General features: G+C 48.1%; 1 protein-coding gene across 3 annotated transcripts in view; it reads left to right on the top strand.

Moving 5' to 3' along the window:
• Positions 1-6,337: 6,337 nt before the first annotated feature.
• Positions 6,338-26,158, top strand: part of SLC22A23 (solute carrier family 22 member 23) — a gene marked incomplete at its 5' end in the record, with an annotated part of 183,974 nt that continues 164,153 nt past the window's right edge. For all 3 annotated transcript variants that reach the window (XM_081087271.1, XM_081087270.1, XM_081087269.1), the window contains one exon: positions 6,338-6,982. In XM_081087271.1, the coding sequence (XP_080943397.1) occupies positions 6,338-6,982 (645 nt within the window). The remainder of the gene's footprint in view (positions 6,983-26,158) is intronic.

Below are 26,158 nucleotides of genomic sequence, written 5' to 3'. Positions count from 1 at the left end.
CAGAATTTCTGAGCATCTCACACAGTGAAGGCAGGGAAGACGGAAGTTTATACTTCAGTGCAGTTTAGATAACTTGGAGTCCATGGTGGTCTTGCAGGTAGTAGTTACCTTTAATTTATTCGCTGAATTTTCCTGAAAAGTGGAGGGTTTTTTCTTGACATATTTTGCAACTAACGCTTTGTCTATTTTCTCTTTCAGATTAAGGGCCCCAAAAGACAGCTATACATATTTTTGAAAATCTAGAATTTGCATGTCATTTTTAACAAGAAAATTGAAATGGACATTGTTATTTCTCCTTCCGTGCCATGTGGATCAAGCTTGGCCAATCAGAGCATCACAGTCCTGGAGCCACAGGGATAGGCTGAAAAATAGCACATGACCCAGCCAGCAGCAATCAGAGCCAATGAGGTGGGCTGTGATATTTTTGGAGGTTTTAGAGAAGAAGTATTCTTTCTGCTGGAGCTGCCCCCTGACTGGAAGCTCTTTCAGTTGGCTCCTGTGTCCCTTTGACATAATCCTATCAGTGTGTGTGTGTGTGTGTGTGTGTGTGTGTGTGTGTGTAGGTGTTCAGCACTTCCTTACTTTCTGACACTACAAGATTCCCCAGGCTCATCTCATCTATCTCCTGCCCCAATTTTATAATAAATTATTTCCCGAAAGAGCCTCAGTTCCTTTTATTAGAGAAAGGTATTAGAAGTGGTGCCAGGTGCACTCATTTATATTAGGGTGTTAAATACCTTCTGAAATAGCAGAAGTGTTTTACTCAATCAAAGTTCAAACATTCAGTTTCATTTTTTAAAGTACTGACTGTTAATTTAAAAGTTTCAGCAACTTTATCTACACATTTTTATGCTTTTTGCTATAGAGACACTAAATATTTAATCAAAGCCCTGAGAGGTAGCCCATAATTTCTGCTAAAGATACTATGCATACAGGTGCAGCTAATTTTTTAAATATAAAAATTCTTTATGACTATCTTATAGTCATAAATTAGAGACCAAAAGTTCATTACATTTTATTTGGGGGAGGGGGGAAGGGCAAGAACACCTTGCTTCAGGAAGTATATTCTGGCTCTGTGATCTCCATTTAAGAGTATTCCTTCTCTTATCCTTTTAGCTTCTGGTCATTGAAGGAAATTAGCTTAAACACTTTAGATCTGGCTACACCACCCATGAAGTTGTGGGGTTTTGTTCATCTCCATTAGAATTAGCAGGGAAAGAGTTCTTTAAAGAGCTTATTTTGCCTCTCTTAGGAAGTGAAAGTTTCTTCCCTTAAACCTTTGCTACTTGACATTGTTCCCACAAACCCTGCTGATGATGGTTGTCTTCAGATTGCTCACCCCTTATGGAAAGCACGGGTGTCCATACTTGAAACCTGAGATTCATCTGCAACTTTGGGGATGATTAAAAAAAAAAAAAAGAGGCTGTTTCCTTGCTGGAATGAACAATGTTCACCTGTAAGTCCTCGCATTCTATCCCTTTTCCAGCGTGTCTGTGGGAGGGAGACAAAGAACATTGTTAAGCACAATAAAGCAAATGTGACATCTGTGATTTTTTAGCAAACAAAAGCCAGCATCCAATTCTAGATCAATTTGTTGTGCTAGTTTTGTTTTTTTTTTAAAAAAAACTCAACAAAAGAATTGAAAATTAAAATTTGAGCAAGCTTCTAAAAGTGATTGAGCCCTATCAATCACATTTACATTGGAATAACTTTTATGTAGACATCTTATCTCCATTTTGTTATCTGTTTCCAGCTGGCCTTTTGATCAGGAGGGTGAATTTGATTAGTACAGATGTGTAGCTTTTCTCAAGACATCAACTGTAGGTTTCCTTAGGCTAGATTATGTGACATTTTTATTACTCTTGCCACTGAACTAAAGCAGCTTTTCCATTTATGTTTATGATAGGTTTTGTAAATGTCAAATTCCTTGTTAGAAAGTCAGAGTTAACATTCCAAAAGTCAAAGGCTGATGTAAATAATGTTCATGGATACTCAGTTTGAAGTAATTTCATATCACATTTTCCTCCAAAAATCAAGATAACCTACTTTTCAAATAAATATTTGAAAGAAATCAAGCTGCAGTCAGAATAAAAAAAAAAGATACAAAATAGTCTAAAATGTGGTATCTGCCTAGATTTCAAGTATAAACAAAAAGTACGAACATACAGGTAAGACCAATGTGAAATCAATTTGCTATGACTAAGTTTGTAATTTTAGGTTAGTTAACCCTTACACCAATTCCTTGGAACTAACTTTATAAAATTATGGAGGATTTGAAATTAGGTTTCTATCAACTTTAGCTAATGTTTTTGATTCCTGTTATCGCCAAGGAAATAAACCTGTTTAAGTATATTGGGGATTAGGTTGCATCTTTCTTTTTTCTATCCTTTCATTTTTTAGGAAATGGAAAGTTGGTAGGTTATTTAATATGTTTTCAAAGGAAAGGAGAATGGCTCAGCTTCTTTATGGAGATCAGCGAGTTCGGGATACTTTCACAAATTGGGGGTCACAGACTCAGAAGCCTTTGGTGGCCAGACAAACGATGTCTGAGAGATGAATGCTGGAAGAGGACTGCAGAACACCTGTCCTGTCAAGTTCATTTTAATTCTCATTTTTGGCTGATCTGAGCACTATATTTGAGAGCTTAAACAAATATGAAAAGGTCGCTTGGTGATTTAAGAATCAATGTAAACAGAGTTATAGGATTCTGATAGATAACTTGATCAAATAGATGTTGAGTGTCTTACATGTAACAGGCACTGTTTTAGGCATCAGAAATACAGCTGACTACAAGGTACCTATCTAGAGGTGGGAGGTAGTAAATAAATAAGTAAACAAGAAAACTAGAACTTAGTGGTAGCTACCACTCAGAAAAGTAGACTAGGGTAATGCGATAGCAGGTGCTGACTGGCTTCCCCAAAGGAGCCTGTGAACCTAAATCTTCAAGGCTATCGAAGTGTTGAATTCTTCCTAAAGTCTCCTTTCGCTCTAGGTCCCTCAGTGAAGCCACTGGAGGTATGTCTTAAGGAATTGAAGACTAGTTCATTTTAAATTGGTTACCTTTTAATCTTCGTGGCTAGATTTGGGGGTCATGTTGATCCCAGAGGGATTTAGGGAAACCTCTCATCTAACCAGCAACTTAGTGACAACGCCTGGGTGGGTGCTGCAGAAGGCTCACTACAAACATGTTGTGTTGATTCCTTTAGCTTGCACTTCAGAGAGGACCATTTTCCTGAATGTCCCCAAATTCTAGGAATGTATCATTTGAGGATTTCTACCACCTTTTGGGGACAAGGACGAATAACAGCTTGGCAATGAAACTCCCTGCCAGAGCCAGGGCTTCTCCCACCTAAAAATGCACATTGACAGATACCTTTCAAACTCTTCCCAATGGTATTATAATATGTCCCTTCACGTTGACATGGAGAAAACCTGGAATTTGAGTCAAGTTAGAAGATCTGGATTCAAAGCCAGCTACATGGCTCTGCTGTGGGCCACCTCTTTGATCTGATGGTCTCACAACCTTATCTTGAAGACCCACTTCTTGGGTGTCCTGGGAGGATTGAACGACAGTGTGTATTTGAAAGTCAACCCTGCAAAGCTTCATATTATATATTACTAGAGGCCTGGTGCACAAAAATTTGTGCACTCGGGAGGGTCCCTCAGCCCGTCCTGTGCCCTCTCATAGTCTGGGACCCCTTGGGGGATGACCACCTGCTGGCTTAGGCCCGCTCCCTGGGAGATTGGGCCTAAGCTGGCAGTCAGACAATCCTCTGGCAGACTGGGAGCCCTTGGGGGATGTGCACTTGCCAGCTGCAGTCGGACATCCTTAGCGCTGCTAAGGAGGCGGGAGAGGCTCCCACCACCACCGCTGTACCATCAGCCTGGCTTGTGGCTGAGCAGAGCTCCCCCTGTGGGAGTGCATTGACCACCAGGGGGCAGCTCTTACATTGAGCGTCTGCCCCCTGGTGGTCAGTGTGTGTCATAGTGACCAATCATTCCCAGTCGTTCTGCTGTTGGGGTCAATTGCTTATTACCCTTTTATTATATAGGATTACGATTGGAATGGCCATCAAGGTCATGCTTGTTTTGCAATGTTATAATCCAACAAATGGGTAAGGGGGCAGAGCCAAACACAGATAGACCTCTGATCTAACAGTAGGCCACTGAAGAGCAAATAAATATCTTTAAAGTTATATCTGAAATAGAAATGCAGATTGTATGTAATAGTAATTGTAGCAGTGGCAGTAATAATAAATGGCTGACATTTACTGATCACTTTCTCTGTTCCAGGCCTGGAGGTAGACACATTGCATTTGTAATATCTTCGAATGGGGTGAGGAGAGGGAAGAAAAAAGTCAAGTCAATAAAGCGAAGTTAAAAATAAAGCATTACTGCCAGCACAATGTGCACTATCACCCCCCAGAAGCTCTTTAAATACGAGCAGGTCTTGAGAACCCATTTATTAGAGATTTGGTGTGTTCAGTCTTCCCCTTCTCAGCAGGAAGGCCCACCACCTTCTGCCCCAAGGCCCAACCCACTGGCAGCATTCAGAAAGAATTGTCTTGGATGTGCCAGTATTTTACCTAGTAGCACATGTTGCCCATAACAAAAAAGAACTTCAGGTTAAATATGTAGTAAACAAAGAATGGAAATGCAAAAGAATACATTCAGTAGCTTAGAGTGTATCCTTTGTAAAGCAAAAGCATTTATTTCAAAGCCGCCCCTCTAACCCCCAATAAGACTGGAAATGGATTCTTCTATCAAGTCTTCCATAAACTTCAGAGTATGAAATGTGTCCAACAAGTGGGGATGCTGAGGTGAAAGGTGCCGCCCCATTCTCAGCCGTGCATGGGTGCAGAAGGAAATAATGCTCATGTAGCCGTTTGCCGCAGGGCTGGTGGTATTTATATAACGCCGCCGGCTGGGCCAGGTTGGCGCTGGAGCAGGGAGCGGAGGGAGAGGCTTGTCTTCATGTGAGAGAACACAGACTGTGCGCCTGTGCACTCAGCGTTCGGCGTTTGGCGTTTGAAACGTGAATTCTTGAGGAGGGTGTGGGGAATACCATCACCACGAACGTTTATGTATATGTCATTATGTTGGCAACACAGACTTCTAGCATCTTACTTGTATAGCATTCATTTGGGAGTAGGGAAGAAATGGCGATTTGGGAGTGACTGCTGCGGTCGGCAGTGGGTGATCCACGCTGCTGGTTACTGAGGACCTGAAACTGGCAAATGCGCCCCCTTGATCCTCCACCGAGGACACGAAAATCAACTATATGCGTACTTTGAAAAATGGAGAGAAGATTGCTCCCGAATGCTGGCGACCCTTGGGCTCGCGGCCGGGAGTGGGATGCAGGCAGGTGGGCGGCTGGCATCTCTGAGGCGAGCAGAGGTCACCGAGACCAGGCGCAGGCCGGGTGGGTGGGGGCATCGCGCCGAGGCGGGAGCTCAGCGGCGAACACAACCCCATTCATACGCTCTGGGCGCACGCCGACTCCTCTGGGATCCCCAGTCCACCCGCGCCAGCTGCTCCGCTCCTTCTCCTCCCCCGCCCACCAGGCGCGGGAGGGGGACGGGCAGGGGACCCTCGGGATAGGCGGGCCCGGAGTGTCCCGTTTGCCCCGCCCGCCCGCCTCCCGTGGATCCCGCGGCGCGGCGCGGCGCATCCCGGCTGGAGGGGGCGCTCGCGCCCAGGAACCGGGCGCAGCAGGTGCCGCGGTTACCTCCACCTCGGCGGGGGGAGAGGGGGCGGGCCGGGGCAGGGGAGGAGGAGGAGAGCGGGAGAAGGAGGAGGGAGGTCGGCTCGCAGAGCTGGAGAGCGCGGCCAGCTCGGCAGGTTGGGACCCGAGCTCGCGGCTACCGGAAGGCTCCGAGGTCGGATAAATACATCCCGTGGACCGGGGAGCAGGGGACGCTGCTCGCGCCGCCCGCACCGCCCGCACCGCCGTCCGCAGGGCGCCAAGCCGGCCGGCTGAGGCGCGGCGCCCGCTCCTCCTCCTCCCGCGGCCGGCGCGGAGCAGCGGAGAGCGGCGGGCTCGGCCGCCGGCGCCGGGCCGCAGAGCCGATGAGCCGCGGCGGCTGAGGGCCAGGGCTGGCCTTTGCCCGCCGTCTGCCCGGCGCCCGATCGGGGCCGCAGCGCCCGGGGCGCGGGGTCCGCGCCGGTGCCATGGGGGCGGACTGACGCGCCGGGGCGGCCAGCACTCTCCCTCGAGCCGCGGGCCCTGCTCGGAGGCGGCGGCGGCGGGCGCCTGGCGCGGCGCGCTCTGCCCGGGGCGCCCGCGGGAGCCTCCGCTGCGCTCTATGCGCCTCTGCGGGCGCCGCGGGCCCGGGCCATGGCGATAGACCGGCGGCGCGAGGCAGCGGGCGGCAGGCCCGGGAGGCAGCCACCCCTGGGCGAGGAGAACGGCTCTCTGCCGCCCGGGGACGCGGCGGCCTCGGTGCCCCTCGGGGGCGGCGCGGGCCCCAGCAGCGGCGGGGAGATCCAGTCGCTGCCCTCCCCGCATCCCGGCGGCGGCCCTCACTCCGCGGCGGCTCCCAGCCTCCTGTTGCTGGACTACGACGGGTCGGTGCTGCCCTTCCTCGGGGGCCTGGGCGGGGGCTACCAGAAGACCCTCGTGCTGCTCACCTGGATCCCGGCGCTGTTCATCGGCTTCAGCCAGTTCTCGGACTCCTTCCTTTTGGACCAGCCGAACTTCTGGTGCCGCGAGGCCGGCAAAGGTGCCGAGCTGGCGGGAGTCACCTCCACTGGCCGGTGGGGAGCCTACGACGGGGCCAGCTGGAACAGCCCCCCGACCACCTCCTTCTCCACTGCCGCCTGGGGGCCCGCGGGCAACCTCAGCAACAGCAGCGGAGCGGACAGGGGCGACACGCCACCCCTGTGGTCCCCTCCGGACAAGGGGGACAACGCCTCTAACTGCGACTGCCACGCGTGGAACTATGGCATCCGCACAGGCCTCGTCCAAAACGTGGTCAGCAAGGTAAGGGCCGCGACCGCCCCGGCCCCGTGTCCTTCTCTTAAGTCCCTTTCACTCCTAGGTCACCTCCACCCTTACCTCCGTCCTCTCCTTATATACCGAGGTCTAAGCAAAGGCAACCAGGGACGAAGGATGGAGTCCCTGAAATGATGCTGACTGTGTGTATAGGCATCCCGCATTGACGTAATAGCCTCCTGTCCCCCAAACAAATGCATTGACTTGAAGCGAGTGCTGTTTGCCGCCCTCCGCAGTGGCACGGCCTCCTAACTCTAAGGGGGCACGGTAGCCTCTCCTAATTTGCACCCCAAGTTCTGCCCCAGTGCACGTAGGGAAAGAGTCTCCCCCTCCCCCCAAAAGACCAGAGCTTCCTTCTCCCATCCTGCTGGCTGTCACCTTCATGAGGGCAGGAGTGGCCGGTGGAGGGTAAGGCCTCTGACCTGTCACCAAGCCTGCCTTGGAGGCCCTGCCTCATTCAAGTTCTGCTGGCGATTCCAGGCCCCGGGCTCCGCTCTTCCTCCTGGCTAGCTATCGCTATGACTGCCATGAAGAGCTATCTATCCATGAGCATAGCGCCCTGTTCCCAGATGCCTTAGCCATCTCCTGCTTGCTTTGGAAACAGGCTAAAGCCCACTAAGGCACTGAAGTTGTAGCCAGAGAAGCAAAGAGCTTTTGAAAATTCCCTTCCCCCCCCCTTCCCAGGCTCAGCCTCCTCCTAAGATAGGCATACTTGGCCTTAGACTTAGCCACCCCAACTGTTCCCTCTAGTGATTTCTCAGGACTATAGTAAACATCATGGAGTATAGGAAGGACACTAAGAATGTTTTGGTACCCAGGGACCCCCATGCTCCTACATAGCAGCTGCCTTTATCTGAGGCATTGGGACCCTGATCAACTTTAGCTGAACTTGCAACTTGCATCCAGTCCATTGGAGCTCCTCTAACAGAGGTATTTCATTGGGATGGAGCAGTGTTTGCTGAGAGATGTGTGGCCAGCATAAAAATGGAGAATGAGCAATGTTAGAAAATCAGTGCCCAGGACATCTGTAATTTTCTGGATTTCTTAACATATAAGAGATATCTTATGCCAGTTTGTCAAGCAGTTTGTGGTTTTTGCCCTATTTGTGTTTTAAATAACTAATTTGCATTTCCAAGTAATTGTATACCTTTTCCTCTTCTGGGCAGTTCTGGGCAGAGTTTTAAATGATTTGTTTAAATGTGAGACTGAAATTTAATAGTTTATGATAACCAATGTGCATGATTTTCCCCCCAAATGTGTGTTAGTAAACTTTGTAGCTCACAGATGTGTAAGATGAAACTCTTACATCATCATAACCCTTGTTTTAATCTTGGCAAGAAATGATCTGTCCTGTGGGAACTGTCTGGATTAGCTGTTAAATAGGGAAGATCCTTTCAACTTAGTTCACCCTGACACCCCAGTCCCCCCAGTGAGGTTGGCCTTCCCAAAGGTGTTTCTGTGATTCTGTTTCCCATTGATGGAGGGCAATATTTGGATTTTGTTTTGACCAGCATGGGGAAATTAACAATGATTATTTTAATAGTCTGTATTTCTGTGAAAGTAAGGATTTGGCAACATTTTCATATACTCTAAGCCCCCTTCTAAAGAGAGGAAGAATAAAATAGATCAAAGCAAATGTGAGAGGAGGGTGCTCTCTCCTGGGTCAGATGGAGGGCAGACTCAAAAGTTAGGAGGTGGGATAGACTGTCATTAACTTAGTGGTGGGGATCCAGGAACAGCTATTCACACTTTGCCCATGGATGGTGGGAGGAGAGAACTAAAATAGTTCTTGAATACAGGCTATGCAGGCATGTTGGAGAGCTGGAAATTCTCTCTAAATTAGCATTCAAAAGGGTAAAAAAAGGCACGAATGTGTGCGATGTGTTTGGGAGTGCTGGATAAGTCACAGTGACAGAGCTGACAGGCAAGACTGGGAGGAGAAGACTCTGGGACAATAGTTAGACACACATTTTCTTGTAAGATAAAGACTAGCAGGCTCATATCGATTCTCACACACAAACAAGATCTAAATAAAGGACTGTCCTTCCACAGTGTTCTGTTCCATAACAAATGCTTTAAAGAGCTTTTAGAGCACATTTTGGCACCCGTACCCAGGCAGACTTTCTCCTCTGTTGGCTGTGCACTATCAGATGTACAAACGTGGAAGGTATCCTGTGATGGGGCTGAGTTCTAGGGGTCAGGTGCTTGTGTGGTTTGTAAGTAGAAGAAAAAGTGGAAGATTTGTCTTCTGTCAGTGGAGGAAAGATCACGGTCTGAGAAGTTGCCTTTTGTGTCCTCTTTTCTGACTCCCATCATACCTGCAAATAAGCCTCACGGAATGTCTTTATCATTAGACATGAAACTGTCAAGCCAGTTAGAATCCCAGGTTATTATAGTTAAAAGAGATCGTCAGGCCTTCAGGCCTCTCTCGCCTCCTGAATCAGATCCAGCATGTGGGTCTCTCTTCCAGGATGGGAAGGGAGCCCCTGCCCAGGCAGCCCGCTTCATAGTTACTCTTCCTTGCAGAGGGGCCTGTTTTTTGGTGATTAGAACTGGGTTCCTCTCATGTGTACAACTTGTCCCTCTGAAGGATTCTTCTTCCTTCATGTAATACATAGTCAGGTGGTGGAGGATGCCCAGGTCCATAGTTTATTTCCTGGCTAAGACGTCTCCAGATGCTTCAGTTGTTGCCATACATGACAGACTTTGCTGTGCTGACTGCTCCACTGGACATGTCTCTTCAGCATGGCACCCAGCATGCAGCCTGCAGGCCCTGCGTCTTCTAACCAGGAGGAAGGAAGAATGGACACTGCCTCCATGCATGAAGCCTACAGTTGATGCATTAGGCTTTTAGCACATGCTTCTCTTTCGAGACCACAGTCACCAAACCTTTATGGGATTGTACTACGCCAGGGCTTTCTCAGCCTACGCTTGTGTGACATGTTGCACAAGATAGGTTTCATTTGAATAGTTTTTGAGTTATTAGATCTCTCCTATTAGGATCTTTTTTATTTCTGTTTTTGCCTTGGCCCTTGGTATTTGTTATCTGTTCCAGAACTTGTCATGCCTTCAAAATAACAACAACAACAAAAGCAACAATAATAATACCAAGTTTATTTTGTGTAGCCCTGTGAAGTTTCAAAACCTTTGACATATATTTCCTTTCATTAAGAATGTTGAGTAATCTGAGGCCAGTCTTAACACTGAGCATTTCTTTGGAGTTTAAATCAGTGGATGTGGGCACACTTGAGTGGGCCAGGGCCCAGTGTTCAACTTCCTGATGTCACTTATAGCTCTGTATTGTATCTCCCAGTCATGTTGGAAGATATTGTCAGTGCCTTCCTGGAAAGAAAAGCCTAATAAATTCCTGCAGAGTCACTTAGAGGACATTTCTGGGGGAACTGAGGCGGGAGGAGGGGTTGCTTGGCCTCCCTGACCCACACCAGCAGCCCCTGTGCAGCCCAGCGGCCAAGTACTTCTGAGATTTTACTCAGCCAGGTAAAAAAATCAACCCTGCTGATTCTAAAATATTTTTCTTAATAACTTGCATAGTTTATTCCGCATCGTTCTGAGTGAACTCTTACTGGTTTCTAATGCTCACCACTTACTTTGAATAATTACTAGAATTTTGCAAAAAGTCAATGTCAGCTAAACTTTCTAAGCTCCATTCTTTTTCTGTAAATGAAGTTTGGGATGCTTGTCTATCTCCAGTCGTCTGCTGTTTCTTCTGTTCTCCATGAATTCTCAAAGATTGCTAGCTTTTACTCTGTAAGGACACCTGAGAGTTGCTTAAATATCCCGAGAAGTAATTTGTATTCTTTTTCTGGTACTCAAGACAATAAAGTGACTCAGTACAATTTAATTAGGATTAAAAATAATTACAATTTAATTGCAATAGTAATATTTAAAAAAGAACCCACTGTTAGGTCATGCTAATGGTGTTTTAATTACTTCGTGTAGTATATACAACACAACAGGGAACATCTTTATGCATACCTATTTTTAGAAATTGACTAATAAAAAATGCATGCATGTGGTATGGAAAGCAGATGGTAGGGTAACATTTCTTGCCATCTCTGCCTCCAGTTTCACTCTTCAGAAGCAACCATGGTTACCAGTTGCTTATATATCCTTCCAGAAATATTCAAAGTATATTTTCATTTATATATTTTTCTCTCACAAACCCTAACATTATATACACTGTTCTTTGCCCCTTTTTTTGCCTATATTGGGGATGGATGCATAGAGAGCCCCTAATTCTTTTCTGTGTCTGCACAGTATTCCATGGTATGATTGGGTCATAATTTATCTAATTAGTCACCTAAAAGGGGGGCATTTAGGTGGTCTCCAGTCTTGGCTAATAAACAATATAGAATGAAATCCTGGCACAAATGAAATTCTTAGCAGTGGAGAGTCAAAGTGGGCTGCATTTTTATTTTGCTAGATGTTGTCAAAGTGCTCTCTACAGAGATCTTACTACCGAGTTACACTCCATCAGGGATGTGTGAGGTGCTCTTCCTCCCTGCAATCCTTCCTGGGCCAGGGAGTTAACCACATTGCTAAATGTCTCCTGGCTGGATATGCGAGAAGTTGTATTTGGTCATGGGTATGGATTTACATTTGTCTTGCTTTGAGGGGGCTAAACATCTCCCTGAAGTTGGTTGAGCCATTGTGTTTCCTTGTCTTTGAACTGTCTCTCCATGTTTTGGCTTCATGTGTATGCATGTGGGGGGAGTGTTATTTTCTTACTGATTTATAGACGTACTTTATGCACAAAGTCAGTTAACCCTTTTGGATGTCTTGTAAATAAATGCTTTCCCCTGGTTTGTTGTTTGACTTTTGATTGTGTTCATGGTCTTTTTGTTAGGCAGAAACTTTGGGTTTGGATAGCGTCAAATGAATTAATCTTTTCTTTTTAGTAGTTTCTGGATTTTGTGTTTGATTTAGGGCTTCCCTAATCCTGGAATGTTAGGGGAAAAACCCATGTTTTCTTCTAATAGTTTTATGACCTCAGTACCTCTTTAATTTGGTGTTGCAGGAATCTGTGTTGCTTTTACTGAGCTGTTAGGCTAAATTGCTAGAAAGGAAAATAAATACTAGGCCAGAGGATATAACCGCATTTTACGCAGGCTTTCCCTTGCTCATAACAATGTCTTAAACCTTGAATGTGTCAGAGGCCCTCACTGATGGGAAGATTGGAAGCTAAACAGTCGCTGAGCAGCATTTTCCATCTCCCTTTAGGAGACAGCTTGTTGTGTGCGGTGGGTCTCACCCCCTTTCATCTTCTTGTTCTGAACTAGCTGCAAAGCGTCTTTTTTTTTTTTTTTTGTCTTTAGTATTTTTTTCAAGTCTCAATTCATTTTGGCCATTGGTCCAAAGTAGAATTGAACCAAAAGTTGATGTCAGTTAAAAGCATGTTGGACTCTCTGAATGTCAGTTCTGGGGTCGCCACAAACCAGTGGTATGTGGGAGCCAGCCTGGCTTCTCCAAACCCTGCGCCAGTGTGCACATCTGTATCCAGCTGCACACTCAGGAACATCGTGTTGGTGGCTTTGAACTGCTGTGGTGGGAGCACTGACAGGCATGGGAATTGGCACAACAGGGTTTATTTTTTTCTTCAGAAAGCTAGTTATTAAGGAATTATCAGCCCACTGAGCTTGACCCTGGGCCACAACTTTCCTTAAAAAAAAACAAACAAAAAAAGCACAACTTTCCTTTTCCCCTCTTCTTTCATAGATATGAGGGCCTATTCTGAGCCAAGCATTGTGTTGTGTGTTGGGGATAGGCGGAAATAGATAGTTCAACTCCTCTAGAGCCTATAGACTAATGAGGGAGATAAACCTTAATAAATTAAATAGTAACTTTTTAATTACAAACAATTAAATGTGTGGAAAGAAAGGAGAATGAGAGACTAGAAGAGCCTGCCTAGACTGACTGGTCTCTGAGTGAAGCCAACAGGAGATGAGCTCTGAGTAGGAGAGGAATGCACAAGAGGGGTGTGTGTGTGTGTGTGTGTGTGTGTGTGTGTGTGTGTGTGTGTGTGTTTTCCAGAGTGAGGAAACAGCATCTGCAAGAGCCCTGTGGTGTGCAGGAATCTGGGATTGATAGAAGGCTCTGTAGATGGGAACATGGGGAGGGGTGGCTTATAAGACTATTAACCATGAGATGAACTCAGCCAGCTGAGGGATGAATGGGATGGAGGGCAGCAGGGGAGAGCCTGTGGGGTGAGCAGAGGGCCTACGACCCAGCCTGTGCCTGCGATGGAGACTTGGGGCTATCCAGGTAGGCAGAGGGGAAGGAGGGGGCATTTGAGAGGGGCAGAGGCAGCTGGACCAAAGGTTCCATGGGAAACGGGGCCTGTTAGGCTGCTGAAAGGAGACCACCTGGCCCAAGGAAGGGTCCTGAGGAAGAGCTGTGGAAAGCATGCTGGGGCTGCAGGTTTAGACCAGACTTTGGGCAAATGGTCCTGGAACCTGATCCCAGGTCTGTTGATAGCAAACAGCACTGGCTGTGGAGTGTTCTAGTGTTTTCCATTGCCCTCCTGCTCACAAGGGGAGGATGCTAATTAAATTTCCACAAGGCTGAAAGGCACTGATACGGGAAACCATCGGTCTAGAATTTACTTCCATTCAGCTTCACCTTTGCCAAATGCCTGGTGTAGGTAAAGAGGTTGTTAATGACATACATTATCTTCTAGTCCAAAGTCCTCAGTTTATAGATGAGAAGTCTGAGGATTGGAGAGGGGAGGGCCTGTGACTTGTCCAAAGCCACCAGGATTAGGGTTAGAATCCAGCTTTCCTCACCCTGCAGGGCATTCTTGCCTCTGCCCCCAGGGGAGAGGGTTGTTCCTTTGAACTAGCCCAGCAGAGACGGTCTCCTGCCCAAAGTGCCTGTAACTCTGTGGGCTGGCTACTTCAGGGGGAGGTGCAGTTAGTTATACTGTGGCTCTGTGAGGGTGGGCTTGTGCAAACCGCCTCTCTGGGCAGATTTCTCTAACCTCTGCTCCTTCTGCCTTCATTTCCCACTTGCCTGGAACCACCTTTTCTCCTTCCTTCAGCTGATAGTTCCTGCTCACCCTTCAGATTAGCTCAGTCCTCATCCGGCGCCCCCAGCACCAGCTGTCCCTTCATCATAGCACTCACTGTGTGTGATAAGAATGGTGTCTGTCCATCCCCCACTGGAGGTGTGTCTTCCTGGTCTTTCGCCCACAATGTCGTCATAAATGCCTGAACCCACCTGAAAATTTGATGTTATGAAAAGAGTGGGAGTTTTCAGTTCGGCAGGTGTGGGTTCAAGTCTTGACTGAGCTGCTCATGACCAGTTCACCTTTGAGAGCTGCAGGAACCTCATGAGCAAACCAGGTCATTACTCACCTTACCTGGAAGGCTGTCCTGAAGGTTGAAGGAGAGCAGCTGGGGAGAGCCCTCCCTTCTGGAGCCTGGCAAACAGGAGGCACCTGGGGAATCTCAGACCCTTCTTCCTGCATCCTGGGATGAGGGCTGGCTAAGTCATCTGAGAAGTGCCTCAGTGGGGAGGAGCTGATGGGCCACACCTGGAAGGGTGATTATTCCTTGGGAGCTCCTAGGTGTCTGTCACCTTCCTTTAGAGCCGTGGTTCTCAACCTTCCTAATGCCTTGACCCTTTAATACAGTTCCTCATGTTGTGGTGACCCCCAACCATAAAATTATTTTCGTTGTTACTTCATAACTGTAATTTTGCTACTGTTATGAATCGTAATGTAAATATCTGATATGCAGGATGTATTTTCACTGTTACAAATTGAACATAATTGAAGCATAGTGATTAATCACAAAAACAATATGTAATTATATATGTGTTTTCCGATGGTCTTAGGCGACCCCTGTGGAAGGGTCACTTGACCCCCAAAGGGGTCAAGACCCACAGGTTGGGAACCGCTGCTTTAGAAACTGATGGTGTGGGAGCCAGGTGTGCCATTAAGACAAGACATCTGGATCCGGAACCACAGAACTGCAGGGGTTTGTCTAAAAGACCCTTGAAAGGGTCTGTTTTCAGAGCTCTCATCTGAAAACAAAACAGGTCTCCAGCCCCAGGGCGCTGAGAGGGTCTGGGAAGGAAAGGGCCTTCCTGGGGGGCCACGGCCCTGAGGACCAGAGAGCTCCACTGGTTAGAAGCTGGGAAAAATCAGAGAGAAAGTGGAATTTTAGAGTTGATGATAACCTTGAGCTGTAATGGCAGGGATCAGAGACCTAACTTCAGAGTGAGGGGCCCCCTTCAGAGCGGCCCTGTCCCACCTGGAGTGCTGTTCTTGCTGGGGTTTTTGTGGGAGAGCATTGCCTTTGATCTCACTAGTCTGCAGACTTTGATCTTTACTGAGTTGGGATTTAGTAGTTTTGTTCTTTCATTTGCTCAGTGTTTGTGCAATGCTGGTCATTACCCACAGGCAGACCTCCTCCCAACAGTGCCTTACAGATTGCCGAGGCCTACGTTCTGGGAAGGGGGCAGTGGTTATTGATTGGTTTAAGTGGAGTTCCTCTGAAGTAAATCGTTGCTGTAATAGAACAACACTACGGCCCGCCAGGCCATCCATTTGCGAAGTATATACCCTATCCAACATCTCTTCTTAGGTTACAAGTACAGAAAACAAATTTCAAATTACATAAATAAAACGGAAAAGAAACATATTGGGAAGATGCATGAATGATTGCATAGGGAACCCTCGGGTTGGATCTGAGATCAGAAAATGTGTGTGTCGGGGAGGCATCTTCAAGAGCCCTGCTGCCAACCCTCGTTCTTCCAGAAGCCACGTCTGCTCTCCTCTCGTCCCCGTCTCCAGAGCTGGCCTCCTTCCCCTCCAGGCTGCCTTTGTCTGCGGCTGTTCCTCCCTGGCCCCCGGTCAGCAATGGCCAGGATGGAGGCCAGTGCTCCTTTGTCAAGCTCCAGGTTCCTGGACTGAACCTGATGTTCAGCTTGGGCTGGGGTGGGGAAAGGCAGGCTTCAGAGCAATGTGCTGGGCTACCTGGGGCTGTGTGTGTGCGTGTGTGTGTGTGTGTGCGTGTCCCCTTCAAGCCATGGGACAGTAGCTGGTCTTCAATGGGGTAAAAGGGGATTAGGATTTTTGGGGGGCAATTAATCAAGAATAATTGAATATTGATGATTTGACATTTAAATGCTTTACACAGAGTATTCGTTTTCTTCACAAGGACTCAGAATGTAACTTACCTGGCTGTTTAAACTGCTTACGTTTAGTATGAAATTGGCAAAAATACCCCTTCTGATGCTTATTTTCTGGAAAAAATTATAGATGGCCTTAGTTATCAGCTCCCCATCACTGCAGGAGCTTGGAACAAGCCCTTGGGCAGTCACTGAAGCAGTTTGGCAAATTCCCCTCCACCCCTGCCCCCTGCAGGTTTCCAAACCTTCCTTCTAATCAGGACCAGCTGCAGAGCTGAGGGGCCCAGTGAGAAATGAAAAGGCAGAGCCCCTTGTTCAAACATTATCAAGGTCAAGACAGTGACTGCCTGGCACGAAGCCACGGCCCTTCTGAACGGGCCCTGCTTCTGTGACCCCCAGCCTGCCATCGGCCACAGAACAGGTTGTCATCACTACAAAGCTTTGCTGTGCTTTGTATCTTTCTCTAGGTTTCTGGTAGTAAAAGTGGCCCATACTTATGGGCCTGTTTTTCTCAGGGCATGTTCCATAGGCCTACCACGTGTTGTTTTGCACTGTGAGTTAGCTCGAGGCCTACAGTACCTGAAGGAGCCAGGCGCCTTCTCACATTTGAAAGGGCTGCTCCTGAAGCGAGCCAGCGGTTTCCTTATCTGAGGAGTGAACCGAGGAGCTGAGTCATGGGAGCATGTGGTAAAGAATGTTAAGTCATGAGGAATGCTAGTTAAATGTTTATCAGCCTTTTTTTTAAAGTGGGAAGGAGGGTCAGTCCTTTATACAATTTAATTCTACTAGGTAACAACCACACTTTATTTTTTAGTGTCACTTAAAGAATAAACACAGGCGATGATGCCGGCATTAAAAAACCACAAGCATCCCAGTGCTCATATTAAATTATGGACGGTTATGCGCCCAGCATCAGAGTTTGTACTACAGTGTGTTTCCTCCCAGATTAGATTAAAAGCTGTTTTCTCTCTGTGTGTTTAAAATACGCCTTACAAATTGGGCACCCCTGCTTGCTGCGTGCTGCGGAACGCCACTGCTCTCCAGTGGAGACACAGGAGTTCTTGCAGTTAACACAAAGGTTTGTGTCCTACTGAGACATTTTAAATTGTGATAAAATACACGTCATATAAAACTTACCATCTTAGCCATTTTTAACTGTACAGTTCAGTGGCATTAAGTATATTCGCATCGTTGTGTAACCAACACCACCGTCCATCCACAGAACTTTTTCCTCTTCCCAAACTGAAACTCTGCTCTCCCCATTCTCCGTTCCTCGCAGCCCCTGGCAGCCACCATTCTATTTTCTAACCCTGTGAATTTGCCTACTATAGGAACCTGATATAAGCAGAACCATACAGTATTTGTTCTGTTGTGACTGGCTTAGTTCACTTAGCATAATGTCCTCAGGGTTCATCCATGTAGTAGCATGTGCCAGAATTCCCTTCCTTTTTAAGGTTGAACATATCTCATTATATGGCTAGACCACACTTAGTTCACCCATTTACCCATCAGCAGATGCTCGGGTTGCTTCCACCTTTCGGCTCTTGTGAAAAATGCTGCTATTGACATAGTGTTGCCTGACTTTTTGAAGATAGCTACATACAACCCCTCCCTCCCTCCTCCCCCGCTGTCAGGTGATTTCTGCAGCCACCTGTGTAGCACTTGACCCTGATTTTTCTCTCAGAACATCTGCTCTGTGGCAGACCTTCTGCTGTGCTCTGGGTAGGTGACAGATGGATATATCGCTTCTGCCCTGAGCAGGAGCCAGTGGTATAGCTGAGACCTTTAGTAAGTGGAGGATTCCAGGGCAGTATGGGATGAGCTGAGACATAAAGGGCTGGGAACTGAGGGTGTGGGGCGGGAAGGGGGGCAGGATGCTATGGCATGTGAACTGGCCCAAAGGAGGGCTGGGGTTCGGACAACCCTACAAGACAAGGAGAGAGGCCTCCGAGGAACCAACCCTGCTGACACCTTGATCTCGGACTTCCAGCCTCCAGAACTGTGAGGGATAAGTTTCTGTGGTACTTGTTTCAGCAGCCCAAGATGACTGATACACCTGGGAGCTACCACAAGCGGGTGAGTGACTGAGGATTCAGGCAGGAGACTGGGAGAAGAGGAGTGGCCAAGAGACAGAAGGAAAATCAAGAGCAAGCACACTCCCCTGTCATGAGAGACGAAGGAGTGTGGAGGACTGACCGGTCACTGCCAAAGCCACACAGAGGTCACCTGAAACCGCTGAGGCTGTCCTGAGGAACCGAGCATCAGGGGAGCCTGACCTGTCTGGAGCACAGAGACCATGTGGTCAGCTAAGCAGGAACCTGGGCAGAGCTGGTGCTTGCCCGGAGCACAGACCAGTGGAGGAGAGGGCAGCAGCTGCTTCCCCCGCACAGTGGTGAGGGGGCTTGTCCAGGTGGTTTTCAGGAAAGGCCCCCACTCACCTGTGTGCTGTGGGCGAATGCAGAGGCTGAGAGGGAGCTGAGGACACAGGTGGATGGGCACCGAGCCCCAGCGGACAGGGGCCTGGGCTGGAGCATGTCCTCCTGTCTCTTCTGTTGTTTCTTAGTTTGGGAACCTCAGATGCTCCATAGCCCATTGGGGAAACATCAAACCGACCCCCAGGAACTGACCATGGACCTCGGGGTTGGGTCCTAGGTCCTCCTCCAGGTCCCTGCCCCTCTGCACCATCTCTTCATAGCATTTGTTGGCTCCTTGGCAGATGAGGCCCTTTTTCAGTCCTTTCCATTCCTGTCTCCACCCCAAATGGTCTTTGTACCCCAGACCGTGTGGGGCTCACCTGATGCTGGCTCCCTCAGGTCTGCGTCAGTGGTTTCAGTTGGCCTCTGTGTGGCCTTGACAGTGACTGGTTAGGCCTCGACTATCTCCTTATGACAGGGGAGTGTGCTTGCTCTTGATTTCCCTTCTGCCTCTTGGCCACTCGTCCCAATCTCTTGCCTGAATACTCATTCACTCACCTCCTTGCGGTAGTTCCCAGTGTATCAGTCAGCTTGGGCGGCTGAAACAAGTACCACAGAAACTTACTTCTCACACTCTGGAGGCTGCAGTCCGAGATCAAGGTGTCCGCAGGTTGATTCCTCGGAAGCCTCTCCCCATGGCTTGTTCATGGGTGTCGTCTCTCTCTGTGTCCTCAAAGGGTCTTCCCTCTGCAGGTGTCTGTATCCTACTCTTTTCTTACAAGGACACCAGTCCTGTTTGATTAGGTCCCACCCCACGGACCTCATTTTACCTTAATTACCTCAGGAGCATCTGAGGTTCCTAAAGATCATATCTCCGAATAAGGCCACATCCTGAGGTACTGGGGTCAGTACTTCAACATGAGGGTTTTGGGTGAGAGAACAATTCAGCCCTTATCTCCGGTTTTCCAGCTCACACCCTAAGTGCAGCGGCCCCCAGTCTCTGTTCTGTGACCCTGATATTTCCTTGAAACCCAAGGCTTAGCTAAGTATTTGGGTACCTGCTGGGCTGGGCCTCTTATCTGGCCTCTGACCTTATCCACCCCACCCCACCCCACCCCCACCTCAAGTTCAGTGTTTTGCTCCTAAGAAGCTGAGTGGCTCTATTAACGTTCCTGCTTCAGAAAACTTGGCTCGCTGTAGCCTTTTGGATGAAGTGGGGCCTGCGTGGTGATTTTCTAGGCCCCTTGTGATCCTTACCCTTCCTGCCTCCCCTGCAGCGGTCCCATCACGCCTGTACCGGAAGCCTGTGCTCCAGCCCCGATTGGGTCTCAACACTTGACCTTTGCCAGTGATGTTCCTTCAACCCAGAATCCACCTCTCCTTCCTGCCAGTGTATCACTTTCCTCAGGCCTTTCCTGAGTCCCTGTTTTCCACCTCAGTCCCCAGCTCTGCTTTCTTGTTAACATTTCTTGAGGGGTGTAGGCAGAGAGGTGGTGAAGGGGCTGCTCTCTTCTAGGTAAGAGTTGCTGATTTAATTCTGGGATGACAAGAATAGGAAGAAGAGGACAGAAATCTAAGTCAACTCAAACCTAAAGTCAAATTTCAGTGAATTACTGAAGACTCAGAAGAGCAATGTAATTTATCTGAAATAGAAACGAATCAAACAGGAAATCATACTGGGTAAAGGAGTGCCCTTACTTTAAGCCACTGGTTTTCAGAACTTCAAGTCACAAAGCTGCTTCTTCCTCTGAGAGCTCCACATTGAACTGGTGTGTCTGATCTAGGACTGTGGACAGAAGTGATGGGTCAGCTGGGGAACTGTGGGAAATACCTGTGGCAGTTGTTTTAAAAAGTCCTCTGGAGGATTTCCATGCAGTATGATTTCCCCCCAGGGGGCTTTTGGTGTCTGGGAACGTTTTTGGCTGTCATAACTGAGGAGGAGAGAGCTCCTGGCATCGAGAGGGTAGAGACTGGGGTGCTGCTACACATCCTATAATGCATAGGACAGCCCCCACAGCAAAGAGTGGCCCAGCTTAAAACGTGGAATGCCAAGTTTGAGTAATCCTGGTCTAGGCTAATGTAAAAGTTCATCGTATTTTCTAACCACACCTGGTAGATGGCCAGGGGTCGTCAGCCCAGGAGCCTTCGGCTGCTCTGTACGCCACAGGGGGAGAGTGGTGGGCAGGCTCAGACTGCAGAGGGCGGCTCATCGTGCTGAGAGTCACCCGGACACAGTCCCGGTCCCCTTGCCCGCTGTGAAGAAATGGATTGCTAAGGACAGTAATTGTGTAAACCAAGTGTCCTTGGGCACATGTAGTCTACCTAAGGAAGCGCATTACAAAAAGCTGCCTTAGGATGTTTATGTCCAAATGAATGTTGTTAATGACCAGATCACTCATTAAAGTAGGTCCTTTGAACCTCTGCTTAGAATAATGCTTGGTCACTTGAAAAGGAAACATCTATTTGGACGTCAAAAACGTCTCTTAGTCAGACTAGCCTTTTCCAGAATTAATTCCTCTTCAGGTGGCTTGGTAGTGTTTTCAGCGGCTGGAAATGAGAAGTCCCCAAGAGACCCAGCCACCAGGAGCTAGTGGCCAGAGCCAAACATGAGCCTGGTTTATGTTTGCTGAGGAACAGATCAGGGTTGGCGTCCCCCTGGGGCACAGGCCCAAGTGGCCTGAGTGTGATGTCTCCAATGACAACACACGCACCTCTGAGGGTAAGTGTACCTACTACGTGTTAGGCAGGGCTGCCAGCGATGTGCACTCTTCCGCTCGGATGCTCACAGCCCCGGCTGTCTGTTTCTTTTTGAGGGTTGTGCTGATTTTCGTGTTGTTCCCCATACAGAGCTATCAAGGGTATAGATCAGTGGTTCTCAACCTTCTGGCCCTTTAAATACAGTTCCTCATGTTGTGACCCAACCATAAAAGCATTCTTGTTGCTACTTCATAACTGTAATGTTGCTACTGTTATGAATTGTAATGTAAATATCTGATATGCAGGATGGTCTTAGGTGACCCCTGTGGAAGGGTCGTTCGACCGCCAAAGGGGTCACGACCCACAGGTTGAGAACCGCTGGTATAGATGGAGAGACTAGCTGAGTGTTCTGGGCTGGGCAGAGTGCCTTGTGGGGACTCAGAAATAACTCTGAGTGGGAGATAAAGATGCTTCGACTATCAGTCATCCAGGGAGAGGGAGTGAAGGTCAAGAAGGTGATGCGGTTTTGTAGGGGCCTATCCATGGCCTGGTAGTTTCTGGAGGTGTATTGCATGATGAGTCAGCAAATCTACATTCCAGAGTAGGGTTTTTGATTATTTCATTTTAATAGAAGGTTTATTTTTAATCTCTGTCTGGTAAGTCTCATAGGAAGCAACTTTTCAATAATGGATATCATCAAGGTTATGAGGGTATGGGTTTTTTTGTTTGTTTTAGTGTGTCTGTTGATAACATGTTTGAATTTAATTTAATTGTGGTTTAAGTATAAGCTGTGATTTCTCTAGTTAATTAACTTTTCATTTGCCATATTGTTTCCCCCATTTATAACCCTAGTTCTGTTTTGACAGATTCGTAGGTAAATGACTAAAGGAAAGCAAAACTACTACCTTGGTTATGAGTCTCATTACCAATAGCAACTTTTGGGAAACTTAAATGACCTTGAATAAATGGAAGGTTACCAGGAAATTTAAAGACTTGTGGATTATCATACTGAAAACAGGTTTTTAAATCTGCAAAAGGCAGTTTTCTTTTTTTAGGATGGGGAGACAATGACATGCAGCAATCTTTCTTAGCTGACCTGTTTGAGCCTGTGTAGCAAATATAATGGCATAATTTCATATAATAGTTAAAAATGTATGCAGGGAAAATATCACAGAAGAAAAACCCAGAGAAGTGTGTAATATTCAGATGTTTATTAAGCAGCTACTATGTGTAAAACATTGTGTCAGGAGCTGCAGGGGAGAAGGAGCCTACGAGTTGTGCCTAAAGAATGGGTGGTCCTGGTGGACAGAGATGGGCTGAAAGGGAGCATACGGGGAAGAGGGCAGCATTGAGCAAAAGAATGGCGATGGGAAGGGTGGAGGCTGAGCTGGGAATAACCAGGATGTAGGTATTCTGATGGGAAGAAGTAAGAGGAAGCATTTGTTCCAGTTAGGAGGAGAGAATGCACAATAGTATGAAGGGTTTGAAAGCTGGGGTGGTCTGTTAAGATGCTGTCTGCTACAAATAGCCAAAAACCTCAGATCCAATGGAGTGACAAATATACAGAAATACATGTAATGTTTCTGGAAGTCCAGAGATAGGATAGGCTGTAATCCACAGTTCTTTCTGTCACTGTCCTCGGCCTTTCTCAGCTTGGGCTGCCATAACAAAGCCACAGACTGGGTGTCTTAAGCAACAGAAATTTATTTCCTCACAGTTCTGGAGGCTGAAAATCCAAGATCAAGGTGTCAGCAGGGCTGGTTTCTTCTGAGGCCTCTCTCCTTGGCTTATGGTAGCTACCTCTGCCCTGTGTCCTCACATGGCCTTCCCTCTGTTGCAAGTGTGTCCCAATCTTCTTACAAGGACACAAGTCATATTGTGCTGGGGTCCACCCTGATGACCCCATTTTAACTTAATTACCTCTCCAAAGGCCCTGTCACCAAATACATTCTCAGGTGCGGGGGATTTTGAGGGGACACAGTTCAGCCCATAACAAATGCTGACTTCTTTGTAGTCACAAGGTGGCTTCCCCTGATGGGGGTTATTTGCTAGCCCTGCCCTCAGACTTGGAGAAGAGGCATTGGCAAAGGGAACACCGGTCTTCTCCCTTTCCTTGGAGGTGAGTCCTCTGACTGATACCACTCACCAGGGTATGCCACGTGTGCATCGTAGATGGGGCTCCTTTCTCCAAGTCACGTGGGGGTGCCGGGGGCCTGCACAAAACAGGGTTCCAAGTAGAACAGAACAGGGGAGAGGAGGTGCTGTAAGTTACCAGCACAGCCCACTGTTCTCCAAAGAGAAGCCCCAACTTCCCCTGGCAGGTGATGGAGACTGTTGAAGGCTTTTGAGCAGGGTTGTCGCAGCATGTCCCAGGCGCCCTTCCCATCCCAGCTGCATGCCGGCGGCTGTCAGCAGGCTGCTTGTTTCACCCTTGCAGTGGCCCGACCAGGCAGTCCCGTCACCAGCATCCGGCAGGTGAGGAAACTGAGACCAGGATGCTGAGAAACTTGGCCAGGGACACACTGTTAATAGCTGGTCAAATCGGCATTCTAAAATGCATCACCCCCGCTCCAGAATCTATGCTCTTTCCATGACACCCGCTTCCCCATTTTCAGAAGATGAAACTGGCTGTGGTGGAGGAGGTAAGAGGATGGTGCTCAGTGTGAGGCCAGAACAGAGAGGGCTCCGCAGGAGTCTGTGCTGTTGATGTTGACATCCCGACCACGTGGACTGAAGCAGACCCTCTCAGACGACGGTGTGCACAGCGTTGGCCCTTCCCTAGGCTCTGAGGGAGGGCGGGCTCCGGCCCCTCCTGCGGCTGGAGGTTGTGTGTTCCTTGGTGTTCCTTGGCTTCTGGGTGCACCACCCCAGCCGCGAAGCTCCCACGGCCTTCTCCTGCGTGGCTTCCCTTCACCTTCCCTCTCCATGTGCCTGTGTGTGCCGACTTCCCCTTTTATGCCCTCATTTTACCTTAATTACCTCCAAGTACAGTCAAATTCTGTGGCACCGGGGCGAGGACTTCACCAGAACTTGCTGGGGACATAACTCAGCCCACCACAGAGTCCTGCCAGGGAGGAGGGAGGAGGTCCGTATGGCTAGAACACCGGCGTTCTGTCCTTCACAGGAAGAGGGCTTCCCACCCATCTCGTCCGCAAGTGAAGGTGGCTGAAGTGGTCGGAATCCAGGTGGTGATAGAAGGGGGCAGGTGAAGAGGAAAGGTGGCTGTAAACAGCGGTGGGGGTGTCTATGGGCACCCTTCATGAGGGAGGGAGGTGGAAGGAGGCTGTGGCAGGTTTATGGGCTGAGCGTCTTAGGCAGGGGTCCTCACACTTTTTAAACAGGGGGCCAGTTCACTGTCCCTCAGGCTGTTGGAGGGTCGGACTATAGTTTAAAAAAAAAACTATGAACAAATTCCTATGCACACTGCACATATCTTATTTTGAAGTAAAAATACAAAACGGGAACAAATACAATATTTGTATTTGCATGTGGCCCGCGGGCCGTAGTTTGAGGACCCCTGGACTCTTAGGTATGTCAGAGCTGAGTCAGGCAGCAGCCTTCCTCAGGCGGGGCCTGCCTCTCACTTACTGAACAGCTGGAGTGAGAGATTAGGGGATGTGGCTGACACGTGACGTGGCTGACCTGACACTGCGGCCAGCTGCGGAGGCAGCCCTGGGCTCCAGTTCTGCCTGGTGCACCCTTGCACCTGGGAGGCAGGATTGCAGTGCTGAGTCTCTTCCTTTTGATGCAGGCGTGTAGACCAAGGGTAGGGGACTGTTTTGTTTGCTTTTGGTACAGTTGCAACAGCTCTTGTTTTGGACTCACGTATGACCCGTAACCATGTTTGTGAAGAACCGAAGGCCTTGAAATAGCAACTGTGTGAGTTGTTCACTCTGTTCTGAGCTCAACCTAGAGATCGACTTTGAAACTGCAGGGAGTGTGCAAACGCTTCATTGGTGAGGTTTATCCGTTATTTGGATTCCTCTGTCAGGAATCTCTTCCCCTTTGCCTCCTGCCACTGGAGGACCAGTGCAAGGAGGAAGAGACTGGATATTTTGGCCTCATCTTTAGGGACCCATTTAAAACAATTTCCCAGGTTCTTAAAAATGGAGGTATAATTAACATATAGTAAACTACACATATGTATTTTAGTGAGTGTTGGCTCATATTACACCTGTTAATCACCAACTAAATTAAGATACAGAATTTTTCTCAAATTCCTTCAAGCCCATCTCAGGTCTGCCCAGCCACAGGCAGCTGCTGCTTTTATCTCCTTCACCATAGCTGCGCTAGGCCTGGTTCAGAATGTTCTGTAAGTGGAATGATGCAGTGTGTAGACTTTTGTGTCAGCTTACTGTTGCCCAGCACCATCTTTGAAATGTGTCCATGGTACTGTAAATCAGTGACTGTTCCTTTTTGCTGCTCAGAGGTATTCCACGGTGCGTGCAGGCCGCACTTTGTTTACCTCTCTCCCTGCTGCAAAACATGAGGGTTGTTTCCTGTTTGTGACTGTGATGCTTAGATGGCCGTGAACATTGTACTCCGAATTCTGTAAATCCTTTCCACCGCTTATTACTCCCAAGTTCTAACATTTAAAAGTTGATTGACAGAATCAGAGCAGCTAGTGAGAAATGTTGACTTTTTAAAAATCTACATAAGTTTCCTTCTTTCTCTTTTCTTTCAGAGGGTAGGAAGCAGGGGAGTGACAGGTGCATGTGGGGAGGAGACTGTCCTCTCTATGGGGCAGGAATCCTGCGTCTCTGCCCCTGGCCTGAGAGAGTGTGGCCCCACAGCTCCAGTGACCCACTCCCAGGGCTGAGGAGGAGGCCCCAGGAATGGCGGTGTTGACAGGGTTACATGTGGGTGGGGAGAGGCATTTTAGTGAGTGTTAGCTCATATT

Source organism: Myotis nattereri (genome assembly GCF_964212035.1).
Source record: "Myotis nattereri genome assembly, chromosome: 3".
Taxonomy (NCBI): Eukaryota; Metazoa; Chordata; class Mammalia; order Chiroptera; family Vespertilionidae; genus Myotis; species Myotis nattereri.
This window is presented reverse-complemented; position numbering and strand designations above follow the sequence as displayed.